Below are 24,625 nucleotides of genomic sequence, written 5' to 3'. Positions count from 1 at the left end.
TGGCAGATTCCCTATCTGTTGTTTTCCTAGCCTTTTCTTAAATGATCACAAAGAAATTGGAAATTTATTGAACCCTTGGTAAGTTATTCCAATCCCTAACTCCCCTACTTATAAATGAATATTTACCCCAATTTATCCTCTTGAATTGCAGCTTTATCTTCATATTGTGATCTTTCCTACTTTTAAAAGACATCACTCAAACATATTCGTCTACTGATGTCATTCCACGCCATCTCTCACTGACAGCTCGGAACATACCACTTATAATACCAATGTAGTTTGTCCGTTATTGGACATTATAAATTTTCCAGCTAACTCATTTCTGGTTGCCAGCGTTTCGCCCCAGTGTGCTAAATTGCGCTCATCAGTTGGTGAATAGTACACCCAACAAGACGCATGGCTAGTGCATACCGTGGAGGCCATTGCGTAGGCTACTTGGAGCCACCAGCAGTGCCAATGCACTATAGAGACTTTGTCTCATTTCCAAAAATTGATGCCTGCCTGGCCATCAGATGATATAGATGTTGATTCCCATAGGGAACCTGAAATATTTGTCCCGAATGAGTAAATTTATAATACCAATGTAGTTGGTCCATTATTGGACATTATAAATTCTCCAGCTAACTCATTCCTGGTTGCCAGCATTTTGCCGTAATGTGCTAACTTGAGAATAAACATTCCCTATGGGAATCAACATCTATATCACATACCACTTAGTCGAGCAGCTCGTCTCCTTTCTCCCAAGTCTTCCCAGCCCAAACTTTGCAACATTTTTGTAACGCTACTCTTTTGTTGGAAATCACCCTTGGATTTTCTCCAGTTCTTGAATCAAGTAATCCTGGAGAGGGTCCCATACACTGGAACCATACTCTAGTTGGGGTCTTACCAGATTTATATGCCCCCTCGTTTACATCCGTACTACAACCCCTAAATACCCTCATAACCATGTGCAGAGATCTGTACCCTTTATTAACAATCATATTTATGTGATACCCCAATGAAGATCTTTCCTTATACACCTAATAACACCTAGGTACTTACAATGATCCTCAAAAGGAACTTTCACCCCATCAACACAGTAATTAAAACTGAGAGTACTTTTCCTATTTGTGAAACTCATAACCTGACTTTTAACCCCGTTTATCATCATACCGTTGCCTGCTGTCCATCTCACAACATTATCGAGGTCATTTTGCAGTTGCTCACAATCTTGTAACTTACTTATTACTGTGTAGAGAATAACATCAACTGCAAACAGCCATATCTCTGATTCCACTCCTTTACACATATCATTGATATATGTATATAAGAAAACATAAAGGTCCAATAATACTGCTTTGTGTAATTCCCCTCTTAATTATTACAGGGTCAGATAAAGTTTTGCCTACTATAATTCTCTGAGTTCTATTTTCTAGAAACCTAGCCACCCATTCAGTCACTCTTTTTTCTAGACCAATTGCACTCATTTTTGCCAATAGTCTCCCATGACCTACCCTATCAAATGCCGTAGATAGGTCAATCACAATACAGTCCATTTGACCTCCTGAATCCAGAATATCTGCTATGTGTTTAACACACTCCATCTGTACTCATTATGTTTTCACTAATTCACAAACAAATTTTTGCAACTTCTCACTGAGATTTTCATTTCAAGCATATTGAAAGCAACTGAATGACTGAAGTTACCTCAATAACCAAGGTCATTCAGTGTGTTGAAGGAGGAAGAGCGAAGTGCGCAGGAGAGATATATGAACAATGACAAATAACGGCAGAATTACCTCTGCTTCCATGTAAACAATAGCCCGGTTTCCCAACCAGCAAACAATAGCTCTTATCTGCTAGAAACATTCCATACACTACTTTTCAATGGTTCTTCAGTAGAAGCATATTCAAGTCTATCATGAAAAATAATTTCTAGATCTTACTCTGATTTTTATAAAATGAAATTCAAATAAAAATGACCAAAATATGTTGTTATAATGAGATGTTGTTCAAAATATGCCATAAAACTTAAAAAAAAGGCTTAAATATGTATTTTTATGCCCAAGAAAACCTATTTAATTTTGATTATCATGCATGGAAATATGTTGAAAATACAAGATTACATGATATAATGTTAAGGAAAAAATGTGACTTGCCATAGAAATCCACCCCTAGTCATAATTTATTGGCTCGTCACTTTGAGATATGATATTGCATGATGTGGAAATATGGCACGGCATAGTTTGAATGAAAGTGAAGTTATTAAGTTTGAACAAATCAGACGATAACATCACTACACCAGACTAAACTGAGTGAAGTGAGAGTGGACACATAATATTAAGTATGGGAGTGTATAGTGTGTGCGACCAGATAACGGACGACAAAACACCAAAGTACATGCCCTCTTTCTCATGAACTAATCGTCCCATAAACCTGGGATTTGTGCTAAATAAATCTTTGAACAATTGTTTCCAGTTCTTCTGCTCGAAGTTTCCAAGGCAATGATAACCTTAGTTTTTATTGTATAGTGAAACAACCTATACAAATATAAGAACTTCACTTTCATTCCATATAAAATATGGAAGGTTTCTTCTCCATTAGTAGACTGTAAGGTAATATACACTTGTATATATATGCTAGGATGTATCCGCGGGTTTGCCCACATTTATTAGATGTTTTAAATCATTTATTTAAAAGCAAAATGAAAAACAAGAATAAAAAACCGTTATCTTCTTCTTCTTCTTCTTCTGTACAAATGGGTCTTTGCTTAGGACCACGTAGAATCAACATTTCTTGAGCTTTCCTCCTTGCCCAATAGTCCTTCATTTTCATCAATTGTTGTGATTTCTGTTCCTTCGACCAAGTACGTCGTGTTGGTTTCTTCTCGTCTTCCTGTGTGAACAATTTTACTGATTATATTTCCATCCTGCAGATTTGGTGATCCTAATTCAGTGAGGTCTTTCTCTACTTGCTTATACCATTTTGATCTCGTATGTTTGATTTGCAAAAATTTGTGTATTTGATAAGTAAGTCTGTTGTTATGCATTCTTTCCAAATAGCTTAAATATTGAATTCATTACAGTCTCATTGTATCAGGAAGTTTAGATATTTTGAAATATATTTCTGAGTTGGGTTTGGGGTAATGTATTCCGTTTTTAATTCTTGGCTTTAAGATTTTTTTAATGATGTAAATTGAGCATTTCTGAAGCAGAAAGAGCTTCAGGTTTGATCACTGTTAAGTATTGACAAATTTTACTGTTCCAGAGCAAACATTTTTTGTTAAAAACATTCTTTGCGTGCTGAAAAGGAATTTCCATTTTCTGACTTCTTGAAGCTGCTGATTTATTTTCATTGCAATTTTCAGTGATCCATTCACCTAAGTACTTAAATTCCTTTACTCTTGCAATATTATTCATATCAGTGATAAGTTCAGGTGGAGCAGTTTTGATATTTGTCATAAATTTAGTTTTTTCATATGAGATTTTAAGTACTATTTTTGTTGCTTGCTCTTCCAGTATAGTATATATGTTTTTGTGTATCAGAGATGTCTTTGGTGATTAGTGCTATATCATCAGCGAACACTACACAGTCTACGTCAGTACCCTTAATTTTTGGTCCTAGTCGTTGGCATGGTGCACTTCCTTTTCTCCACTCTCTGGCAACTTTTTCAAGAGCACAGTTAAATGGTAAAGGGGAGATTCTGAATGTGATCGGGCTCAGGTACTGAGAAAGAAGAATTATTTACAGCCTATATAAAAATCAGTCTGCAGTGATAAGAATCGAGGGCTATGAAAAAGAAGCAGAAATCCAGAAGGGGTGAGACAAGGCTACATTTTGTCCCCCCTCCTTTTCAATGTTTGTATAGAGTAGGCAGTAAAGGAAAAGAGTGACTGAGTGGGTGGCTATATTTCTAGAAAATAGAACTCAGAGGATTAGAGTAGGCAAAGCTTTATCTGACCCTGTAATAATTAAGAGGGGAATTCCTCAAGGCAGTATTATTGGACCTTTATGTTTTCTTATATATATCAATGATATGTGTAAAGAAGTGGAATCAGAGATAAGGCTGTTTGCAGATGATGTTATTCTGTACAGAGTAATAAATAAGTTACAAGATTGTGAGCGGCTGCAGGGTGACCGCGATATTGTTGTGAGATGGACGGTGGGCAATGGTATGAAGATAAACGGGGTTAAAAGTCAGGTTGTGAGTTTCACAAATAGGAAAAGTCCTCTCAGTTTTAATTACTGTATTGATGGGGTGAAAGTTCCATTTGGGGATCATTATGTAAGTACCTAGGTGTTAATATAAGAAAAGACCTTCATTGGGGTAATCACATATATATGATTGTTAATAAAGGGTACAGATCTCTGCACATGGTTATGAGGGTATTTAGGGGTTGTAGTAAGGATGTAAAGGAGAGGGCATATAAGTCTCTGGTAAGACCCCAACTAGAGTATGGTTCCAGTGTATGGGACCCTCGCCAGGATTACTTGATTCAAGAACTGGGAAAAATCCAAAGAAAAGCAGCTCGATTTGTTCTGGGTGATTTCCGACAAAAGAGTAGCATTACAAAAATGTTGCAAAGTTTGGACTGGGAAGATTTGGGAGAAAGGAAATGAGCTGCTCGATTAAGTAGTATGTTCCGAGCTGTTAGTGGAGAGATGGCATGGGAGGACATCGGTAGACGAATAAGTTTGAGTGGTGTCTTTAAAAGTAGGAAAGATCACAATATTAAGATAAAGTTGGAATTCAAGAGGACAAATTGGGGCAAATATTCGTTTATAGGAAGGGGAGTTAGGGATTGGAAAAACTTACAAAGGGAAATGTTCAATAATTTTCCAATTTCTTTGCAATCATTTAAGAAAAGGCTAGGAAAATAACAGATAGGGAATCTGCACCTGGGCAACTGCTGTGGAATGCTGTTGAGAGAGATGTGCATGCCCTGGACATTGTTCCAACAAATCTCTGTGCATTATGGGGTGCTTTGCAGCAGTTGTGGATCAGAATGGCTGCTCTATTCTTCTGGTGTCTAGTCGAGCATATCTCACTCTGCATCATGGCCGTCATCAGGGCGAGAGGTGGTGCTACACGCTACTAGCTAGCTATCTCTAATTTAGTTGCTCATCAATGTATATATATGTATCAATATATGTATATATGTATATCAAAATATATATATGTATATCAATCAGTGTATATATTTTCTCTACAATAAAACAAATTTTATTTTCTTGACACGACAAAAGCTCAAAAGTCTATACAATGTCATGTCTATATATGGCTTGATTGAAAGGTAAACTAAGTGTGAATAGGAAGAACATTCAAGCTGTAAATTATGAGCCTATGATTTAAGGAAGGTTCAAGATTCTATGGAGAGTACATAGTAGAATAAAAGGAAATTAAATACTTGATTTGGAAACAAGAGAAATTTTTAGACATGATAACCAGTGCTGCAAATCTTAAATATGAAAGGGTAAATCACTAACTTACCTGTTTCATTGGGTATTTCCCAGTGCACAGCTCGCACTCTTGTTGAAGGAAGGAAATGGCTGAATACAGCGAGTGACACTCACGTGCAGCATTGAGAGCTTCTTCATGTTCAAATTTAAGGTCCATGAGACGCACTGCTAGTTCTGCTTGCTCGTAAGTGGACACAAGACCTTCAGCCAGATACCTCCGTACCTGCCGCTGCTCACCCAACACAAATTGGTACATTAGTACTGATTCAAAATAAGGTCCTAGTATTGATCTAAATGGACAACTTTTCTCTTTGATATGCAATAAGAGTAACATTTCATTGCAAATTTGGTTAATTGATTAATGAATTCATTTGAAGATAATTAACAAGTTCATCATCTCTGCAATTGTATAATAATAATAAGAAGAGTTCTGGTTGTTTGAAGAATAAGGTTATCAGTTGAAGATAGGAAAGGGCTAAAGTTTGGGGAAAAAAAAAACTCTTATAGGACTTGTTAACTTACTAGTAAAAATATTGGATCAAGCAAACTTGGATATCACACATTTAATTGAAGTGTAAAATAAGTCACTGGGAAAATGAATAAAATTGAATTACACACATATTAACAGTAAGGGGGGGAGTTAAAATGTTATTTTATATATTTAGGTATTTAATGTAATAATTCTAAAGCCTCCGTGGCTCAGGCGGCAGCGCACCGGCCTCTCACCGCTGGGTTCTATTGTTCAAATCCTGGTCGCTCCATGAGAGATTTGTGCCGGGCAAAGCGCAGGTTTTTCTCCAGGTACTCCAGTTTTCCCTGTCATCATTCATTCCAGCAACACTCTCCAATGTCATTTAATTTCATTTGTCATTCATTAATCATTGCCCCAGAGGAGTGCGACAGGCTTTGGCAGCCAGTACAATTCCTATCCTCGCCACTAAATGGGGGCTTTATTCATTCCATGTCTGACCTGGCCGAATGACTGGAAACAAGCTGTGGATTTTCAATGTAATAATTCTATGACAGACTAGCCATTTCAGAAAAGAAGTTCAACAGAACTCTATCCTGTTATCAGCAGGGCCATAGAGAGAGGCTTCCTGATCATTAGGACTAAACAAGTATATAAGTCTTTCCACTTCATGGAGAAGTAACTATAAGCCTTTCAGGTTTCTTTCAAACTCTAGAGTCAGCGCAATTGCATGCTTAAACAATTCAGCTTTTTTATGCATGTGTTTGAAAAAGGATGACTATTCTTGGTGCAAGGGATGGAAATGAAAGAGATAACAGAATTATGTTAATTCAAGAATAGAATTTTCTGTTTTGAATAATTATAGTAATGCATGTGGAGGAGTTTCTTGTTCTCTCCAGCCAGCTATGGTACGTGAAAGAGACAGAGACCAAGTATTAGGATAAACCAACCCTCCATGTGACAGCACCACAACCTTATATATAATGAAAGCAGTAATACCGTACTTGAAAAGTGAGGCAAAGTGCTGCTTTAAGTTAATGAGAAAAACATAATTTACATTTTCTCTACAATAAAACATATTTTATTCAAATTTCAGAATAAGGGAAATAAGTAATTTACTGCATGTGATTTCTATTCAGCAGATGAATGAAAAAGTTCTAACATGTACATATTCCAAAGTGTTTGGAAACTGAAGATGTATATCTTACCTCATGCTGGAAATTGTCTGAGGGTTTGTTGATTGCATCTGCGGAAACGGTTGAATCTTCAATTTTCTCTTCTTTAGCTAGAATTAATTTTGGAAAATCTTCTAATTTATGTACCAGGATATCAGAAGTATCATGCAAATTAGAATTCGATAAAACGCCTAATGCTGTTTTAACTTCCCCATTAGTGTCTGTTTTCTCTGAGAGTGATTCCTCCTGTCGTGAATTATTTACTTCACTGTTTGCCACCACTTCATCTTCTCCATAATCTGTGACATACTCTTCGTCGCTATCTAAACAATGTTCCTGAATCATATCATATTTTGCAGTAGGTTTCACTTTTTCAGTGGTAGCTGCTTGCTCTTCTAATTTAATTTCATCTTGTTTTAGAAGCTTGCTTTCATTCTCTTTTATTTCAGTCAAATTATTTTCTTGCACTGTACTCATCTCAGGTGTCTCCTGAAAGGCATTTGTCTCACTCTGCTGGACTACTTTTAGATTAGTTTGTGAAGAACTAAGATCGTTTGAGAGATGTTCTGCCTTGATTTGTTCTTTAGTTTTGTTGACTACTTGCTGGTTAGATTCAGGTGAAGTATCTGTTGATATTACTTCAGGAACTGCCTCATTTTTATTTGTAATAGCACTTTCAGCATGGTTTATTTTTGGATTTGCCTCTTGTGTTATTTCTTGAGGCTTTTGTTGGGTAGTAAGTTCATGAGTTGATGGTTTGTTTTCTTCACCTTTATCACTGACCTTCTCTCGATCAGAGTTGTTCTCTTTTGTTTCTGCTTCTTGGACTACAGAATGCTGGTCATTCAAATTTTCTTCTTTAGAATCCTTACTATCTACAGATTCTGTTACATTTTCATCACCTTTTTTGTCTTGTGCTCTGTTCTGAGTTGTTTCAGCTGACTTCTTTGTTGGAATGGGAGGTGCCCTTGTTAGTTTGTGATAGGATTTCACAGGAGTTCCTCTGGAAACCTGGGGTATTTTAGATGACTTCTGTTGCTTTGAAGCAGCAGACTTGGAATCTCTCGGTGGTCTCTGAGGTACCTTAGGTTGCCTCACAGGTCCTTTCTTTGCAGCAACTTTTGTCTCTCTTTGAGGTCTTACTGGAGCAGTAAGTTGCTTTTGCTGTGGTATTGGAGGAGCTTTGTCTTTATTGGTTTGTCTTACTGGGACCTCAGAAGGTAAATCTTGTGATGGCATAGGTGTTTCTGGGGGAGGTTCTTGTGGTACATTCATAAGTGGAAGTTTGTCCTGATCTTGATTTTCTTGAAGTTTAGCCTGACTTCTTTCTCTGATCTCAGATATATCTATAACAGTTTTATTAACTTCAGTTTTTGCCTCATCACTAGCTTTTTCCATGTGATCATCTTGCATGGAACCACTGTGTAAAGTTTTTGCACCTCCTTTAATGGCTAATACTTTTTCTTCAGTATCTGGAACAATTTCCTTGTCAGTGTTTTCTGATTTGACTACCTCTTCCTCTTGCCTTGTTTTAGTTGAAACAGGCTGATGTTTATCCTCACTCGTGTCTGCTGGCTTCTGAATTATATCTTTTATCTCACTGTTTGATGAAAAACTGTCATAAACTTGGGAAAGAGGTCTTGCCTTACCTTGTTTCTTTGATGATATTAGTGGCTTCTTTTGTATTATTTTCCTGTCTTGTGTCACTTCATCAGAGTTTTCTTGATGGTGAGATGGTATAAAAATGTTAATTTCTGGGAGAGAACGTGATTGTTTTCTACTTAATACAAGGGGTAAATTTTCAGTGCTTGGAGGCAAGTCTTCTTTTTCTTCTGTATTATTAACTGATTGATCTTCTTCTACAAGAAGCTTTTGATCCATCTCTTCCTCTTCTTCTGTCTCAAAGTCTGAGTCATTGAGTGCACTCTCTATTCGAAGATCACTATTCGATTTTTCTTCTATGATAATTTTTTGGTCTGAACTTGGCTTTCTATATGTATCCTCAGTATCTTTTGGAATGGAGTTACTTTGACTAATTACATTGGGGCGACGGACTCGAGTCTTGGAGGAAGGAATGTTAATTTTATTGTCTTCTTTTGAAGTAGGTAATTTTTTTGATCTTGTCTCCTCATTGATTGGAATGTTACGATTATCATCGGATTTGTGTGTATTTTTATCACATACCTGATTATGGGGCTTATCTATGCTACCATATTTGGTAGGAGAATGTGATGCAGCCTCAGAGTTCTTTGACTCAAAGACCGGACTCACCGCTTTGCTCTCATCGGTTGTATCGTCGAGACCCACGTCAGAGCGTGCATCAACAAAGTCTGTTGTTGACAGACTGTCATCTGTAGGGACAGACAAATACAGTTAATTACAGCTTACTATTTATCAAATAACTACATGTGAAGGTAAAAATAAAATTTAATATTAAAAAATCTCCATTGCTTATTACATAAATCCTGGATCCACTGCTTGCAGAAGGAAAGACTATAGGGAAAAATAGTGCAAGTAATTTCTGTCTTCATACTATGAGTACAAAGGGAATGAAGTTACAATCAGTAAGTGAGCAATTAACTGATGACTGGCCTGCTTGTACTGATGAGTTCCAGAATAAAAGATCTATCAGAATGTATAATTATAGCCAAGTTTCTTTATGAATGGAGGTGGACAAATCTGATGTGCAAGAGCTCACTGGAAATGACATCCAATTGCAGGCTACTCTGCTATGTGATTTGCTCAGCTTAACATGCACACAGTGGCACAGGTAGTGTGGCACTGTCTGTTGGCCACAGTGCGATGGCTTCCCTAAGGAAATTCAGGTTCATAGAAGTGAAACTGTATTTATGAATTTACTAAATCAAATATAGATGAAGATATTATCAAGTATTATCTGGTGAGAAACTACAAAAAATATAAAGACAAATATCTTCTATTCTTATTTAATAAAGAGGTAGTATATTGAATGCTAGTCTAGTACAAAAAGGTGACTGGTTTGTTAACGAGTACCTAATCTTTCATCAGATGCATAAAAGGCAAAGCCGTTTTATCATGTAAATCATTGTACCAGTAATTAGATCGCTCAAATGTTATGGGCAGATTTTGGAAGTTTTTGCTTGTAATCTAAAATGGAATTATATAAAATTAGGTGTTCCTTGGAAAATGCTCATGTTTGTTCTATTTTTCTAAGCAAAGAGTAACAGCAATAATTATATGAAGATGATATTCTACACTGAACAGCACGAAAAACACAACACCCAATAAATGATGTGTCATTATTGTATAATTATCTATTTAATCAAAGTGAAGCACTTCAAGTAATTTTTTAAGACAGGGTATGGTATTGGCATTGTTTTGCAAAGCAAACAATGATGTGTTGTTTGTTTATTGCACTAGCCTCAATAGTTTTTCCCCACGCAACCTGGAAAACACATCACTGGATGTGAGCCAATAATGTTTTACTGCTCTTGTAGCACTTATTGTTATATCATGACGAATATAAGAACCAAGTGTGATGACTCATTGAGTTCTGGCGCGCCCCGCCAGGCAGCGCTAGAGTATGGTAGCTCCACAATACCGATCAGCTGGTCTTAGGAATAGTGACACAGGAAACGCATTACTCCGTAAATGATAAGTATACACTGTCTTTTTTTAAAAAAAATGAGAGATTACAATTAAAATACCACGGCAGAGAACAATGGAAACATATCATACACGGAAATAAGAGCTATGACCTTCATCACATGTTGCGAAAAGCACAAGTTACTCGAGTGTATATATACATAAATAACATATAACTCCCAGCATATTAAAATAAACACCAACTCGGTTTGTCGGTTACTGGACTTTCGAAAGCTTGCTTGAAGATTTAGCGGATGATCGAGATTGTAAATCTCACCAGATTTCTTTCATTCTGAAGAAAAATCGGCACTTCAGATAATGATAAACAAGTCTGGGGATTATATCCATAACACGTTGAAGACAACTGCTAGCTCCTGAAGGATCAACTGAAATGCTGTCTACAGGATCGATACAATCAAAAAATATTTCGCCCCACATCTATTTTTAGTTCAGTTTTTCACAAATTACTTTCTCGGCCTGGAAAAGAATGATACAGATGTCGATTCCCATAGGGGGCGAAACCCTGGCAACCTGGAATGAGTTAGCTGGAAAATTTATAATGTCCAATAACGGACCATTTATATTGGTATTACTGGAAAAGAATGTCGCATATACTTTTCGAAGGTCGTGTTAAAAATACTTCATTGTTGCTTGAACCGTAGTCTGTTATTTGGGAGAGGGCTGAGAATGTACTTTGATTATTGTCACGTAGAGAATGGGCACAGGGCGAACACTTAATAAACTTAGAAGGAAGTGGATGAATATTGTTACTTGGGTAGTAAAATAATAACTAACGATGGCAGAAGTAAGGACAAAATAACATGCAGAATAGCACGAGCAAGGAAAAGACATTTACTCACTTCGAACACTGAAACAGGTATTAGAAAGATCATGATTGTTGTTTAAAGGGGCTTAACAGCTAGGTCATCGGCCACTAATGGTACAAGTGCAACGAAATGCAAATTAAAACTTCAAAATGTATCGACTAGAATCTAAAACGAATGGTGATGAAAAGGTGTTTACGGCATCAGAATAATAACACAAATTTTGATCAATATAGACTGACATAATTCTCCATTCGCTGATGCCCTGCCATCTTCAATCTCGTTTCTTCTTTTCCTAGTGGTGTCTAGATTCTTTTTCCTGTTGTTAGTTTCACAGGACTTAATCTCACTTGAAAGGTATTTCGGAAAATTAGGGACAATGTGAGACACTGCTCCTGGACGTATTTTCCATCTCACACGAGACATAACCACTTTTTCACCATTCACTATAACATTATTTGATTTTACTATAAAATCATCAGAGAAATGAACTTGACAAATTCTATTATTACGCGTTAACACAGTATCCTTCAGTGGAATGGCTTTGGCCCATTTAACAAATTTATTTATACCCTTCGGTGGTGAAAAGTATCTTAATACCATTAGCTACTCTACCATAGCCTGACTTACAGTCAGGCACAAAACAGTACGGCATGTTGAACTATTAATTTAATCAAGCCACATAACATACGTGCTTTAAGTGCACAACACACAATGAACTGAATTTAGGAACTGAAAGCAAAGAAAATTCAACTTATTGACTTGAAATATCTCGCACAATAACATCTCCCGCAGTTTCCAACACATGGTTTGCCGGTCTACTGAAGCACGTGTTGGACACCATCGTTTGCAATGCTCCCAGTGGCGGGTCCACAAACTACCACGCTATAACGGTTGAGTCATCACACTTGTTATTCTATTCGTCATGGTTATATGTTCCCCTTTCAATCACACGTGTTTGTAGGATATTTCTATGACTGTCTTAACCCTTCTGATGCCAAGCTGTAATATAGTGGTTGTGCTAAGAATGCCAAGACAATTTTAACGAAAATGTACATACTAAGGAAAAAAATGTTCTCCTACTTACATTTTTAGAGGTAAATCCCTGTTCATTTCTTCCATAGCACACAGGTGAATACAGAACATGTGAGTGTGACTGTAATTCCATTAGAGTTTCATTTAAAAGCATACGAATTTTGAATTATTTTTTGAAAAATTTAAATATCAAAATTTGACCTAACTTTTACCTTTATAGTGTATTTTTATCATGGGTACGATACCTTTGTAAGCTGGCCCTGTGGTGTAGGGGTAGCGTGCCTGCCTCTTATCCAGAGGTCCCGAGTTTGATTCTCGGCCAGATCAGGGATTTTTACCTGGATCTGAGGGCTAGTACGAGATCCACTCAGCCTATGTGATTACAATTGAGGAGCTATCCGACAGTGAGATGGCGGCCCTGGTCTAGAAAACCAAGAATAATGTCATGAGGATTCATTGTGCTGACCACATGACACCTCGTAAACCTCGTAATCTGCAGGCCTTCGGGCTAAGCAGGGGTCGCTTGGTAGGCCAAGGCCCTTCAGATCTGTTGCGCCATGGGGTTTGGTTTATGATACCTTTGTGAGAATATTCAACTAATTTTGAATTAAAAAACTGATGTTTTATGCAATTCTTGATAGTATTTTCTGAGAATTATGAATTTTTACAAAATTATGCATGCACAGGTTAAATACACAATAACCTCTTCTTTATTCAAACACTTGTCAATCAATAAATTATTCTCTAATGAATCACTTAATGTTAAAACATTGCATATTTTAATAATCTAGAATTCAGAGCTACCACGCTCGAAACATACAATGAGTCGGAAACTTCACTGATATCGATATCACATGTTATCAGTATATTCGGAAAGTAAATGATTCAATCTTCCCAGCAGTATTACTTATGCTTCCATTGTGCAGCAGGAATTGAAGATACAGGCGAAAGAAAAATGTGGTCGACAGATTGGCCCCCGACATTTTTAACAGCAGCTTGCATGGCCGATAGATCGGCTGCCTGGCACTATAAAAGTTAATCAGCTTCCTGGAGTAAACATGCCATTAAGTCCTGAACAAGCTGCAAAAGCTGTTGCTTTGGTAGAAGATTGTCACAGCATGCTTTACTTTGCAGAAGTGTTGAGGACTACCCCTTCCACGATTTCCAGGGAATCTGGAGGCTTTGTAAGGAGAACAGGATCAGGCCTGAGAAGAGCAACATCGGAGAGATGACCACTTCTTACAACTTCAAGTTCTCTGCAACCATCACACCACCACCGTTGAAGCACAAAATCGACTCCACCAAGTTTGAGGGGTCAATGTTAGTGAGAGAACCATTCGAAGAAGACTGGAAGAAGCCAATCTTAAGTCCAAAAGACCTGCTACAGGTCCGGAACTCACCAGAGAGTATCGCACAGCTCAATTATGTTTCGCAAGGGAACATCTTGGATGGACAGTACAACAATGGGATCGAGTGTCGTTCATCGATGAGTCACGATTTGGCCTCTGATCAGCTGACGGAAGAGAGTCTGGAGAAGGCCAGGGGAAAGATATTTCCCTTGCACATTCTCATTCAGGACACCTTTTCAGGGTGGTTCTGTGATGGTGTGGGCAGGAATCATTACAGCTGCAAGGACGGACTTGGTCTTCATGGAGAATGGGACCCTTATCTCACATCGGTCTTCTGGAGCATGTTGTGCCTTTCGCTCCATTTATTGGTGATGATTTTACAGTAATGCACGACAATGCACACCCACATGTTGCAATATTGTACAATAGTTCTTGGATGGAATGGGGATTCCTTCTATGGCTTGGCCTGCTCGTAGCCCTGATTTGAATCTTATTGAGCATGTTTGGGACCAGCTGGGGAGAAGAGCCTGTCAGCACCATCCAGAGACCCTACAGGACCTACGGAATGCCATCCTGGAAGAATGGGAGATGATTCCTCAACAGGACATTACCACATTAATCAGGAGCATGGCTGAAAGGTTGAATGCCATCATTGGTGCAAGACGCTTTTGAAGATTTGAACAGAGGTCCCCGAGATTGTCTCCAAGGTGTGTGAAGTGTATAACATCAAAACAGAAGTGCATTACTTTTATGAGCTTACTCAATATTTCCTTGAAATGTGCATCTCTGGGTTAATTTGTTCAATTTGTTTATAATCGTCTTTTCTTTCCATTGTTGGACACTTAGATGGGACCATACCACAATATTCTATCATAAGATAGTGGATTAGTGTCATAAAAGTGTCCTAAATTTAAAATAAATTTCAGTTTTGAAAGAAATTGAAGTGTTGTATTTTTCGTGCCGCTCAGGGTATTTCATTTAATTTAATTTAACAGTAAGCCCAGATGGAACATATTGTTTACAGTGTACTGTATCTTCTAGTATGGGATGAAACAAGTTTATTATTTTCATCAATCTATCTCTAGTCTGCTTGGACAATTTGCTTTGGAATGAGAATATGAAAGTGACTGAGGTATGAGCATGACCATTCCTTATGGAGCTAGTCCCTATTATGAATAATGTGAAAGTATGGCTTGAGTTAGTTGATATTTATATTTCAGTGGACTTGGCAGACTAGTCTGTAATAGTACTTCATGGCTCAGTGAAGAAATCAATAGGAAACGCCTTTCTACCCTAGCAAGTCTTTTCAGTTATACTTGGACTTTCTATGAAAAATAACAGTGAAATTATTGGAGGCATCCAAACAAACTTTCAGCTGAGGACTCAACAGTGTAGCTGTCTATTGTCTTTAAATTTATGCAATTTATCTGTTTCAGTTATTGCCTTCATATCTAACAGAGGATGCCAAATTATCTGTGGGTTATATGCATACTTATTACATGAAATAAATTTCATATTTAAAGTCTGTATTGACAAAGAATTTTTGAGGTAACTAAAAATTGAGGGGAGTACATATTTTCAATACTGATCAATGATCAATGCAAAAACAAAAAAACAAAACAAAAAAAACCTATTGATTATTACATAAATCCTGGATCTACTGTGTAGACAAGCAGAAAGAGAACCTATAGGAAAAATAATGTAATTTCTGTCTTCATACCATGAGTTTAAAAGGAATGAAGTTACAATCGGTAAGTGAGCAACTTGATTGATGAATGGCCTGCTTGTACTGATGAGTTCCAGAAATGCAATGATTGGTCAGCCCTCAATGATTGATATTGAAAAGGTGGACTCCCCTCAAATTTTAGTTACCTCAAGAAATATATGCACACTTGCAGACACAAGAAGTGAGTGAACACTGGAAGCTATGGTTACCCATTGCATGTACATATGGGAGGATAGGACCTGTGCAAGTTAGCCTTGCCAAGTTATGTTCTATTTTGTTGTCCCCATATGGCCGCAACACATGGCATGTTATGTCTCTCAGCCTGGAACATAATATTTTACGAGAAAAATTTGTATCATTCTGCCACAGATCAACTTCTGGCTCTCTCAACCACAGCGCAGGAAAATAGGTGACGAAACATTTCAGCAAATAGTTGTTTCTGAGAACTGTACTGGAACGTGTGTATGTTGCTCATACCGAGCTCGATAGCTGCAGTCGCTTAAGTGCGGCCAGTATCCAGTATTCGGGAGATAGTAGGTTCGAACCCCACTGTCGGCAGCCCTGAAAATGGTTTTCCGTGGTTTCCCATTTTCACACCAGGCCACGGCCGCTTCCTTCCCACTCCCAGCCCTTCCCTGTTCCATCGTCGCCAAAAGATCTATCTGTGTTGGTGCGACGTAAAGCAAAAAAAAAAAAAAAAAAGTTGCTCGTGTATTAAGTAATCAATTGGAAAATTAAGTATTCGGTTGAACAGCAAATTTATTTGGTGGAATGGCATTAAAAAAACAATAACTATAAAAAATGCGTTCAGAGATTTGCTCATAAATATCCTGACCCTACGATTCCTTCAAAATCTTGTACTTTGAAGGTAATGAAAAAGTGATGTATAACAGGTTCAGTTTGTGATGTACAGAGGAAATGGAATGTTTTACTCGTAAGTGAAGATAAACTTGGGGATATTCAGGTGCGGTTAGAAGCAAGTCTCAGAAAATGACTTAATTGTCTAGCACAGGAAACATATCCATGGGTCAACCCACAAAGTGATCAGACTACTGAAGAAGGGGAGTTAGGGATTGGAATAATTTACCAATGGAAATGTTTGATACATTTTATAAAGTTCTTTGAAATCTTTTAAGAAAGAACTAGGTGAACAATGATAGGTAATCTGTGACCTAGGTGACAGCGCTAAATATGTATCAATGATAGATAAATAGATTGAGATTTATGCAGGAACTTTACCAGACAGATTTTCTGAAAGTGATTACAATGGAAATTTAAATCCACAGCTAATGTTTATGTCTGATGAGGTATGGTTCCTTCTGGACATGTAGATTCTCAAAATGTACGATTGTCGAGTACTGAGAACCTATATATTGTACAGGCAGTGCCACAGCATCTCATTAAAATAGGGGCATGATGTGTTGTAAGCACGTGGCAGATGATTGGGACTATATTTTTCAATGACCGTTTGAATTCAGGTGTGTAAGTGAGAACAGTTTTGCATTCAATTTTTAATGAACTGGCACAGGAAGAACAGGATTATGGATTTTTTCAGTAGGATGGTGTCACAGCCCATACTACTCTTAATTCTACAGATTCTTTAGTCCAGTTTTTGATGACTGGATAATTAGTACAGGTTTATGGTCCCCTAAATCAGTCGACCTAACTTACTGTAATTATTAACTTTGGGAAACCCTATAAGGCAAAGTTTCTCTTTCTTTCTTTTTTCTTTGCTAGAGGCTTTACGTCGCACCGACACAGATAGGTCTTATGGCGACGATGGGATAGGAAAGGCCTAGGAGTTGGAAGGAAGCGGCCGTGGCCTTAATTAAGGTACAGCCCCAGCATTTGCCTGGTGTGAAAATGGGAAACCACGGAAAACCATTTTCAGGGCTGCCGATAGTGGGATTCGAACCTACTATCTCCCGGATGCAAGCTCAGAGCCGCGCGCCTCTATGCTCACGGCGCAAAGTTTCTCAAAATAATCCCCGTGATATACAGGGTGTATCAGAACTATACCAACAAAATAATCAGGGATGCTTTTCATGTTTTATTTAGAACGATGGTGCAATCGGATTGGCAGAAAAAAAAATTTCGAGAAAATTAGGGCACATGATTCAAATTGACAAACTCACCATATTTGCTATGCCAGAACATAAGCCGCTGCTGTGCTTCGTGGAAGAGAAGGGGAGGGAGGGGAAGTGGGGTGTATGGTGCACATATGTACAAGTTTCCTCATTCGACATGCACAGCATTGTCCCTGTCTCTTACAGGCAATATCCACAGTTCAGTTATTAACTGCACACACAGTACAAGAACACACTGTAATTTTTTAATTTTTTTTTATTATTGAAAAATGCGCACATGCCATGCAGAATACCATTACATTACATTTACATTACATACACATTACTTTTCTTTGCTATAAGCTACGATGGATTTCTGTCTATTCCTGCATTTTACAATATGGTATCTATCACAGAATTCCAAGCACAACTCACACACACATTCGTCATTTGGTTAGTGAAATAGTTTGTTGCAGCACACCTTGTGGTGGAAACCATGGATCGCCAATCTCGTCGTCACGTGTCGCATATCATGATTAGCTTCCATCCAGGTCCTGTCTTGCATAGCAGATGTTACATAGAAGTCCTCTGGTATGTTGTTTTTCTTCTCATGCAGATCTTGTATAAGCTGTTTGAAGCTGGTACTAGCTTGAAGTATGAGCTCGCATCTCAGATCCTCTATTAAGAAGGTCTCCCTGGTAAGCTCATACACTAGCCTCGATCTTGCATTCTGCGGGACTCCTAAAATTCTCTTCAGGTATCTAGCCTTTACTCGCTCCAATTCTTCCAGCTGTTTGTACGTGAGGTATTCTGCCACTAATTCTAGGCCATACGTCAGAACAGGTAGTATCTTTAACCTAAACAAGTCCATAGCTGTGCTGATCGATAGTTGTGTGATGTTCCTGATTTCATTCATAGCCCTAGTGGCTGCCACTGCTCTAGATCTTATATGTAAACTGAAACTCTTTCCCGTTGTTTGAATTGTGATACCTAGATATTTAAAATTGTTAGCCCTCTTGAGTAGTTTGCCATTGCATTTGATGTTCTCTGCTTCAGTGAGTCTTCCTCCTTTCCTAAATACTACCAATTCCATCTTCTCTTCGTTTATCTGGATGTCGTTTCTCTCTGCCCATTCACATAGTGTGTTTAGCGATACTTGCAGTTTATCTATATCTGTCGCTGCGATGGCCATGTCATCAGCGTATACGTATGTGCTTGTTCCTGCCATTCCTTTGGTGACATCGTTCGTGAGAACATTAAACAGGATAGGGCTGAGTGGATCGCCTTGGAGGACACCGTTCGTCTGCGACAGCCAGTCAGATATGCCTATTCCATCATCTATCTGTATGTAGTTTTCTGCCAGTATATTCGATATCAGGGTCGTTGTGCTCGTTCTTCCAGTTAGTTCCTCCAGTTTATCTATTAATACCTTTCTGTTGACCGTATCGAAGGCTTTTGAGTAATCAACAAAAACCACATAAAGTTTTCCTTTTGGTCTTTCTATCGTCTGTTTTATTTGTTCCAACAGGTTTTCTACTGCCAGAGTCGTGGACCTTCCCTTTCTAAAACCAAACTGTTCCTCTGGTAGAAGGGGTTCTAGCTTCTCTGCCAGCCTTTTGGCGAGGATTCCTGTTAGGAGTTTCAGTAATGTAGATTCCAACGCTATTCCTCTATACGCGTTTGGGTTCTCTGTGTCTCCTTTTCCCTTGTATAATAGCTTGATTGTTGACTTTCTCCATTCGTCTGGTATACTTTCTAATTCTAAACATTTATTTAGAAGGGAGTTCCATATCGGTAAGTATTCTTGTGCTGTCTGCTTTAAGTGTTCACTTCTTATTCCATCTACTCCTGGTACTCTGTTATTCCTCATTATCTGTATCGCTTTCGCAATTTCATCCGTGGTGAAGATCTCATCAGCTTGTGGAGTCATAGGTGTCTTAATCATGGGTCTTGTTTCTTTTGAGCAAATTACTATTCTTATATGATCTATCCATGTTTCTATAGGTATGTTGGGCTGTATTTTCTGCCCTTTTGGCCTCAGAGCTCGGTAGGGGTCTTCTTCTGCCTCCTCTACCATTTTCTTATGTTCTTTTTCCAGGTGTTGCTTTTTCTTCTTTTTTATTAGGTTCTTGTATTTCTTTCATTCTCGTTGGTATTCTTCGGTGGTTGTGCTTGCCATTTGTCCTCTAGTTTTATGTAGTGTTTTCAGTGTCAATTTTCTTTGTTCATAACATTCTCTGTCGAACCATGGCGGCCTCATCAATATTTCCTGCTCTTATTGCTCTTTCAACCTTATCTTTTTCTTTCATTTTCCCTTTAATTTTTTTCATGTCCAGGGTCTTGCCAAATGTTATATTTCGTCTTTCTTCTAATTTGCTACTTCTACCGTTTTCTATATTTAATTGTACTGGAATGTGTTTACGGATGACTGCTGCTTCTTTTTTTCACTGTGGTGGCAAGGTGTTTTGATCTAAAGCCCTTTGTGATTATTAGGTCTATTGTGCTAGTTCCGTTATGCCCTATGTATTTCCAGTCCTCCTGTCTGTTGTGTATTGTAAAGCCTTCATTTGTTAGATATTCCATTACTTCTTTGCATTTTCTATCTTGCCTATTTATTGCGCAATTCAGATCTCCCGCAATGATTATCTTATCCATACTTCTACTATGATCCAAGGCCATCCCTAGTTTATCTATTATGTCTGTCGCGGTGTGATCTGGATTAAAGTAGACTGCTACTATAACTCCAATTCTTGTCTTGACAACCAGCATGTTTTCTTCTCTTAATAGTAGTTTGAAGGGGGCCAGTTGTGGTTTGATGATGCATAGCACACCGCCCGCTGGTCTTCCTCTTCTCACACACTGTATCGCATAGGCATGAAAATTGTAGAATTCTGGGATGACTGCACACACAGTACAAGAACACACTGTAATTAAGCCACACTTGTCAGTCGAGGAATGCACCAGATCGTTTCTTCTCTCGTCTGTTGGTCATAGTAACGTTCTTTATTTTTTACCATGCCCAAAAATGCAACGCTGCCACCTCACAATTGTGTATTCATTCAGTCACAACATTGTAAATGGAAAGAAATACTGAACGAAGGAAACAATATGCCTGATGGTTTGATTACAGTAGATGCTCAACATGGCCTCCTCCTACTTCGATGCACAGTTCACAACAGTGTTGTAGTGACCTTTGAATTCTGTTCAAGATGTTTGATGTGGTGCGAACAACCTGGAAAGCTGCATGTATTCTTGGTACAAGTTCATTATCTTTCTATGTAGTGTTCGCATAGTAGTCAATTTGTGCCAGTACACTTTTCTCAGAAACATTTTTTTTAATGGTTTACTGCTGCACTAACACATCTTGTAATAATTCTGGTAAAGCATCTTTACTTTGTCAATCAAGAATCTTGGCAAATTCTCGAATCCTTTGAACTTGTTATTCCAAAGAGCCAGTTTCTCTTGTACTTCCACTTTGTTTCTCCCCATATCAATCAAGTCAGAATACCAAGCCGTTTGGTTTATTATCCATTTCCTTGATAGATTTTATGATCCGGTCCATTACCATGATGAACAAGAGTGTCATTGAGGCATTTCCATGTTGGACTCCTCTCTTTGCCTATCCAGACACAGCTGTAACAATTCTGGTAAAGCATCTTAACTTTGTCAATCAAGAATTTTGGGATCTAAAGACCCTCAAGGCATTCCCAGATCTTATTCTGAGAGGAACACTGTCATATTCCTTTATAATGTCCAAAGAGAGTTCATCATCATTCATGTGAACCCATGGTTGTTCATTGGGTAGCAGCTGAAAGGGGCATGAACCTGCCATGCTGTGATGTACCGTGCAGGTTACAGTCATATTCAAATAGTACTAAGGAGACTTCTGTCTCCTGCTATTATTGTTACTGAACATAATATTGCATTCCTGCTCTAAGTCAATTTTCTATCTGAATACTGCAAGCTACTTACAAACAAGCAGGAAGTATTAAATTTTGTTAGAAATTAAGATGTTTTTGTTAGATGCTCAAGGATGAACAGGAAAAACATTTCTGTCCAAGATCAATGGATATGGTAACATTGTTGTAGCAGTAGCTTCATCAAGGAACCAGTCTTCTAATATAGAGTGACTGCACTATTGCACTTCTTTGGGGGTGTTGGGGGTGTTCCTGTCCTATTTTCTGTGGATTTTTGCCAAACTTTCCCCAGTATTCCAAGAGGGATAAAAACAGATGAGGTAAATACTTTGTTGAAAAAGTCAATTGCTACTTTAACCACATATCAACAAACTCTTCTTGTCTCAAAATATAGGGATACTTCTGGAAGGTGACAAAAACATATACAGTATATACCAAACGTTTTTGTTGATTGAGTATGGGTCAATTGGAGGTAGTGAAAGAGATGAATTTGTATGTCAGTTTCTAACACTGAAGCTCTAGTATACATGGATGTAGATTACATCAGTAACAAGCTTAGATAATGGCAATGCATCAGGGCAATCTTAACTTCTAGTTATGAAGAGGTGGTGTACATTCAGCTATCCTTTATACATTCCATGATGAAGAGGCAGCTCATTCATCAGCAAATCAACTATTCAACTTTGATGATAGAGTTCACTATCCACCTGAGTTCCTGAACTTGGTAATAGCCCTAGGGCTCCCAGTACACTAAACTACCAATCATACCCATGCATAACCTGAGCTCTCCTTAATACACTGTAGTGTTACGGGACCAGACTTCATATGAAAGCTCTTCACAAATATGTGATAGAGGCAACTATCCTGATTGGATGTGGCCAGAGAGAGTTGGTATATACCATTAGTCATGGCTAACTATCCATTTCAGTTAAAGTACATACAATTCCCTGTAGCTTGTGCTTTGTGATGACCATTTATGTATCTCCAGGCCAGACTCTTGAGTGTTGCAGAACTTGACCTCAGGTTGAATTGCTTCTTCCACAGGCAACTCTGCATCACATGTTTCCATGTCAATAGCAGCAAGTTCATGTTTATCTGTGTTCAATGAAACAGAATGTGACATGTTGTTCATTAGAGGTTTCTTTAATGAATCTGCTCTTTCCCTATATTTCAGTACCTCTATGAGGTGCTCTAAATTTTTCTCATTTTATATGTGTGTGGAAACTCATGTCTTCTCATTTATGATGGACAACATACTTAATAGAAGAATATCAAGTTGTATTACTCCTGCTTCCCACTGACCTGTCATTGTTTATACTAATACCATATGTGTTTCTTCCTTTTCATATTCCTATTTTTCTATGCAGAGTGTCTGGAAACTGCCATACATGAAGCCCAGTATGTGAAATTGTAGAGAATTCTAAGTCCATTTATCTCAGTTAATATTTTTCTAAGTGTTTTCATGCATCAGATTTGGCTGTTAAATTTGAGCACCTGGCAATATTGCATTAGAAGCGTGGTACTCATTTGCATTAGGAAGACAGCAGTTGGCATGCTGCAGTGTTAGCTGTTCCTTTTTGTTTGTCTCACGAGCATACAGTTTATAGTTCAAATCTTCCAACTGTGTAACTCTTTTATTAGTTTATGATTGTCCATTTACATTTTATTTGTTACTAATTTTTGTTCACATTAGGTTTCTTTAATTCTTTTGTACACAAGTTCACACATATAACCCAAAATATATGGTCTTTACATTCAGCGCACCTGGTGGTGAAACAGTAATGTTATCTGTGCTGCCAGCACGTTGGACACTGTAGGCTACTGGCCTGTTCGTCCAGTATGGAGTACAGCTGGGATGAGTATGCAGACATGTACCTCATATGTAGAGTGTGTCTGTCGACGTGTGGCTAGCATGGTTGCACATGTGAATGTGGAATACTATCTATGTCAGCATCATCCAGACTACAGTGTACTTTTACACCTGGATCACCATCTTAGAGAAACAGGGATGTTAAAACCTCACAGGCATGATACCGAGTGATATCGCACCATCAGGACACCAGAGAATGACCAATGTGTTTTGCATGAATTGCCTGATGATCTTCGAACATCTGTCCATTATGTATCAGGTTGGCTGACTGTGCAAGATACTGCAGGAGGAAAATCTACACCCTTTCCATTTCGCAAGAGTGCAGTATTTAAGATCAGAGGATCATCAGCTGAGGGTAGAATTCTGTGCATAGATATGACAATATAGTCATCAGGTTGCAAACGTTACTGCATCTGTACTCTGGAACGATGAGACCCATTTACAAATGAAGGAGCATTAAATATCCACAGTGCCCATTACTGGGCTCTTGCCAACCTTCATGTCCATTGTGAAAGGGCCTTCTAACAGAGCTAGTCAGTAAACATGTAGGTTGGAATTTTAGAAAGTCACATAGTAGGACCATATTTTCTACCTGACAGACTAAATGCACACACACATACCAGTACCTTACTTTTTTTGCGAGATGCCCTTCCAGAACTAATGGATGACATACTACTCCAGTTAGTTCAAAAATGTAGTTTCCCCAAGAAGGAGGACCAGCACATCGAGGAAGGACTGTGAAGTAGCATTTGAACGTAACTTGGCCAGATTTTGGATTAGTCATGATGGTTCTGTATGCTTTGCTGCTAGGTCTCCTGAAGTAAGAAAATAAATGGAGGACTTGTTCTAGCTAACATGTGCAGTTGAATTTGCAGACAACATTGATTCAATGCCTTGAGATGTGTATTGATGCTAATGGAAGCAACTTCGAGCAGTTACTATAGATCAGCCAATAACATGTGATGCATGTTTGATATACAGTATTTGCCTTTTCTTCTCCCACAACTTCTTCATCATTTCACTGTGATTCCTCTTACTCTCCTCTGACCACATGTTCTTGGTCTTTTTATTTCGCTTTTCCTGGAACCCCTTGAATTTATTAATCGTAGCTAAAAAATTTCTATTCCAGAT

At 38.1% G+C, this 24,625-nt stretch overlaps 1 protein-coding gene across 6 annotated transcripts in view; it reads right to left on the bottom strand.

Moving 5' to 3' along the window:
- LUBEL (Linear Ubiquitin E3 ligase) overlaps window positions 1-24,625 on the bottom strand; it is a 371,419-nt gene that overhangs the window by 39,050 nt on the left and 307,744 nt on the right. For 5 of the 6 annotated variants that reach the window (XM_067145436.2, XM_067145435.2, XM_067145437.2 and 2 more), the window contains 2 exons: window positions 7,117-9,434; window positions 5,471-5,668 (listed from right to left, as the gene is read on the bottom strand). In XM_067145436.2, the coding sequence (XP_067001537.2) occupies window positions 5,471-5,668; window positions 7,117-9,434 (2,516 nt within the window). The remainder of the gene's footprint in view (window positions 1-5,470; window positions 5,669-7,116; window positions 9,435-24,625) is intronic. The other variant, XM_067145441.2, reaches the window with a different exon arrangement.

Source organism: Anabrus simplex, chromosome 4 (genome assembly GCF_040414725.1).
Source record: "Anabrus simplex isolate iqAnaSimp1 chromosome 4, ASM4041472v1, whole genome shotgun sequence".
Lineage (NCBI taxonomy): Eukaryota > Metazoa > Arthropoda > Insecta > Orthoptera > Tettigoniidae > Anabrus > Anabrus simplex.
This window is presented reverse-complemented; position numbering and strand designations above follow the sequence as displayed.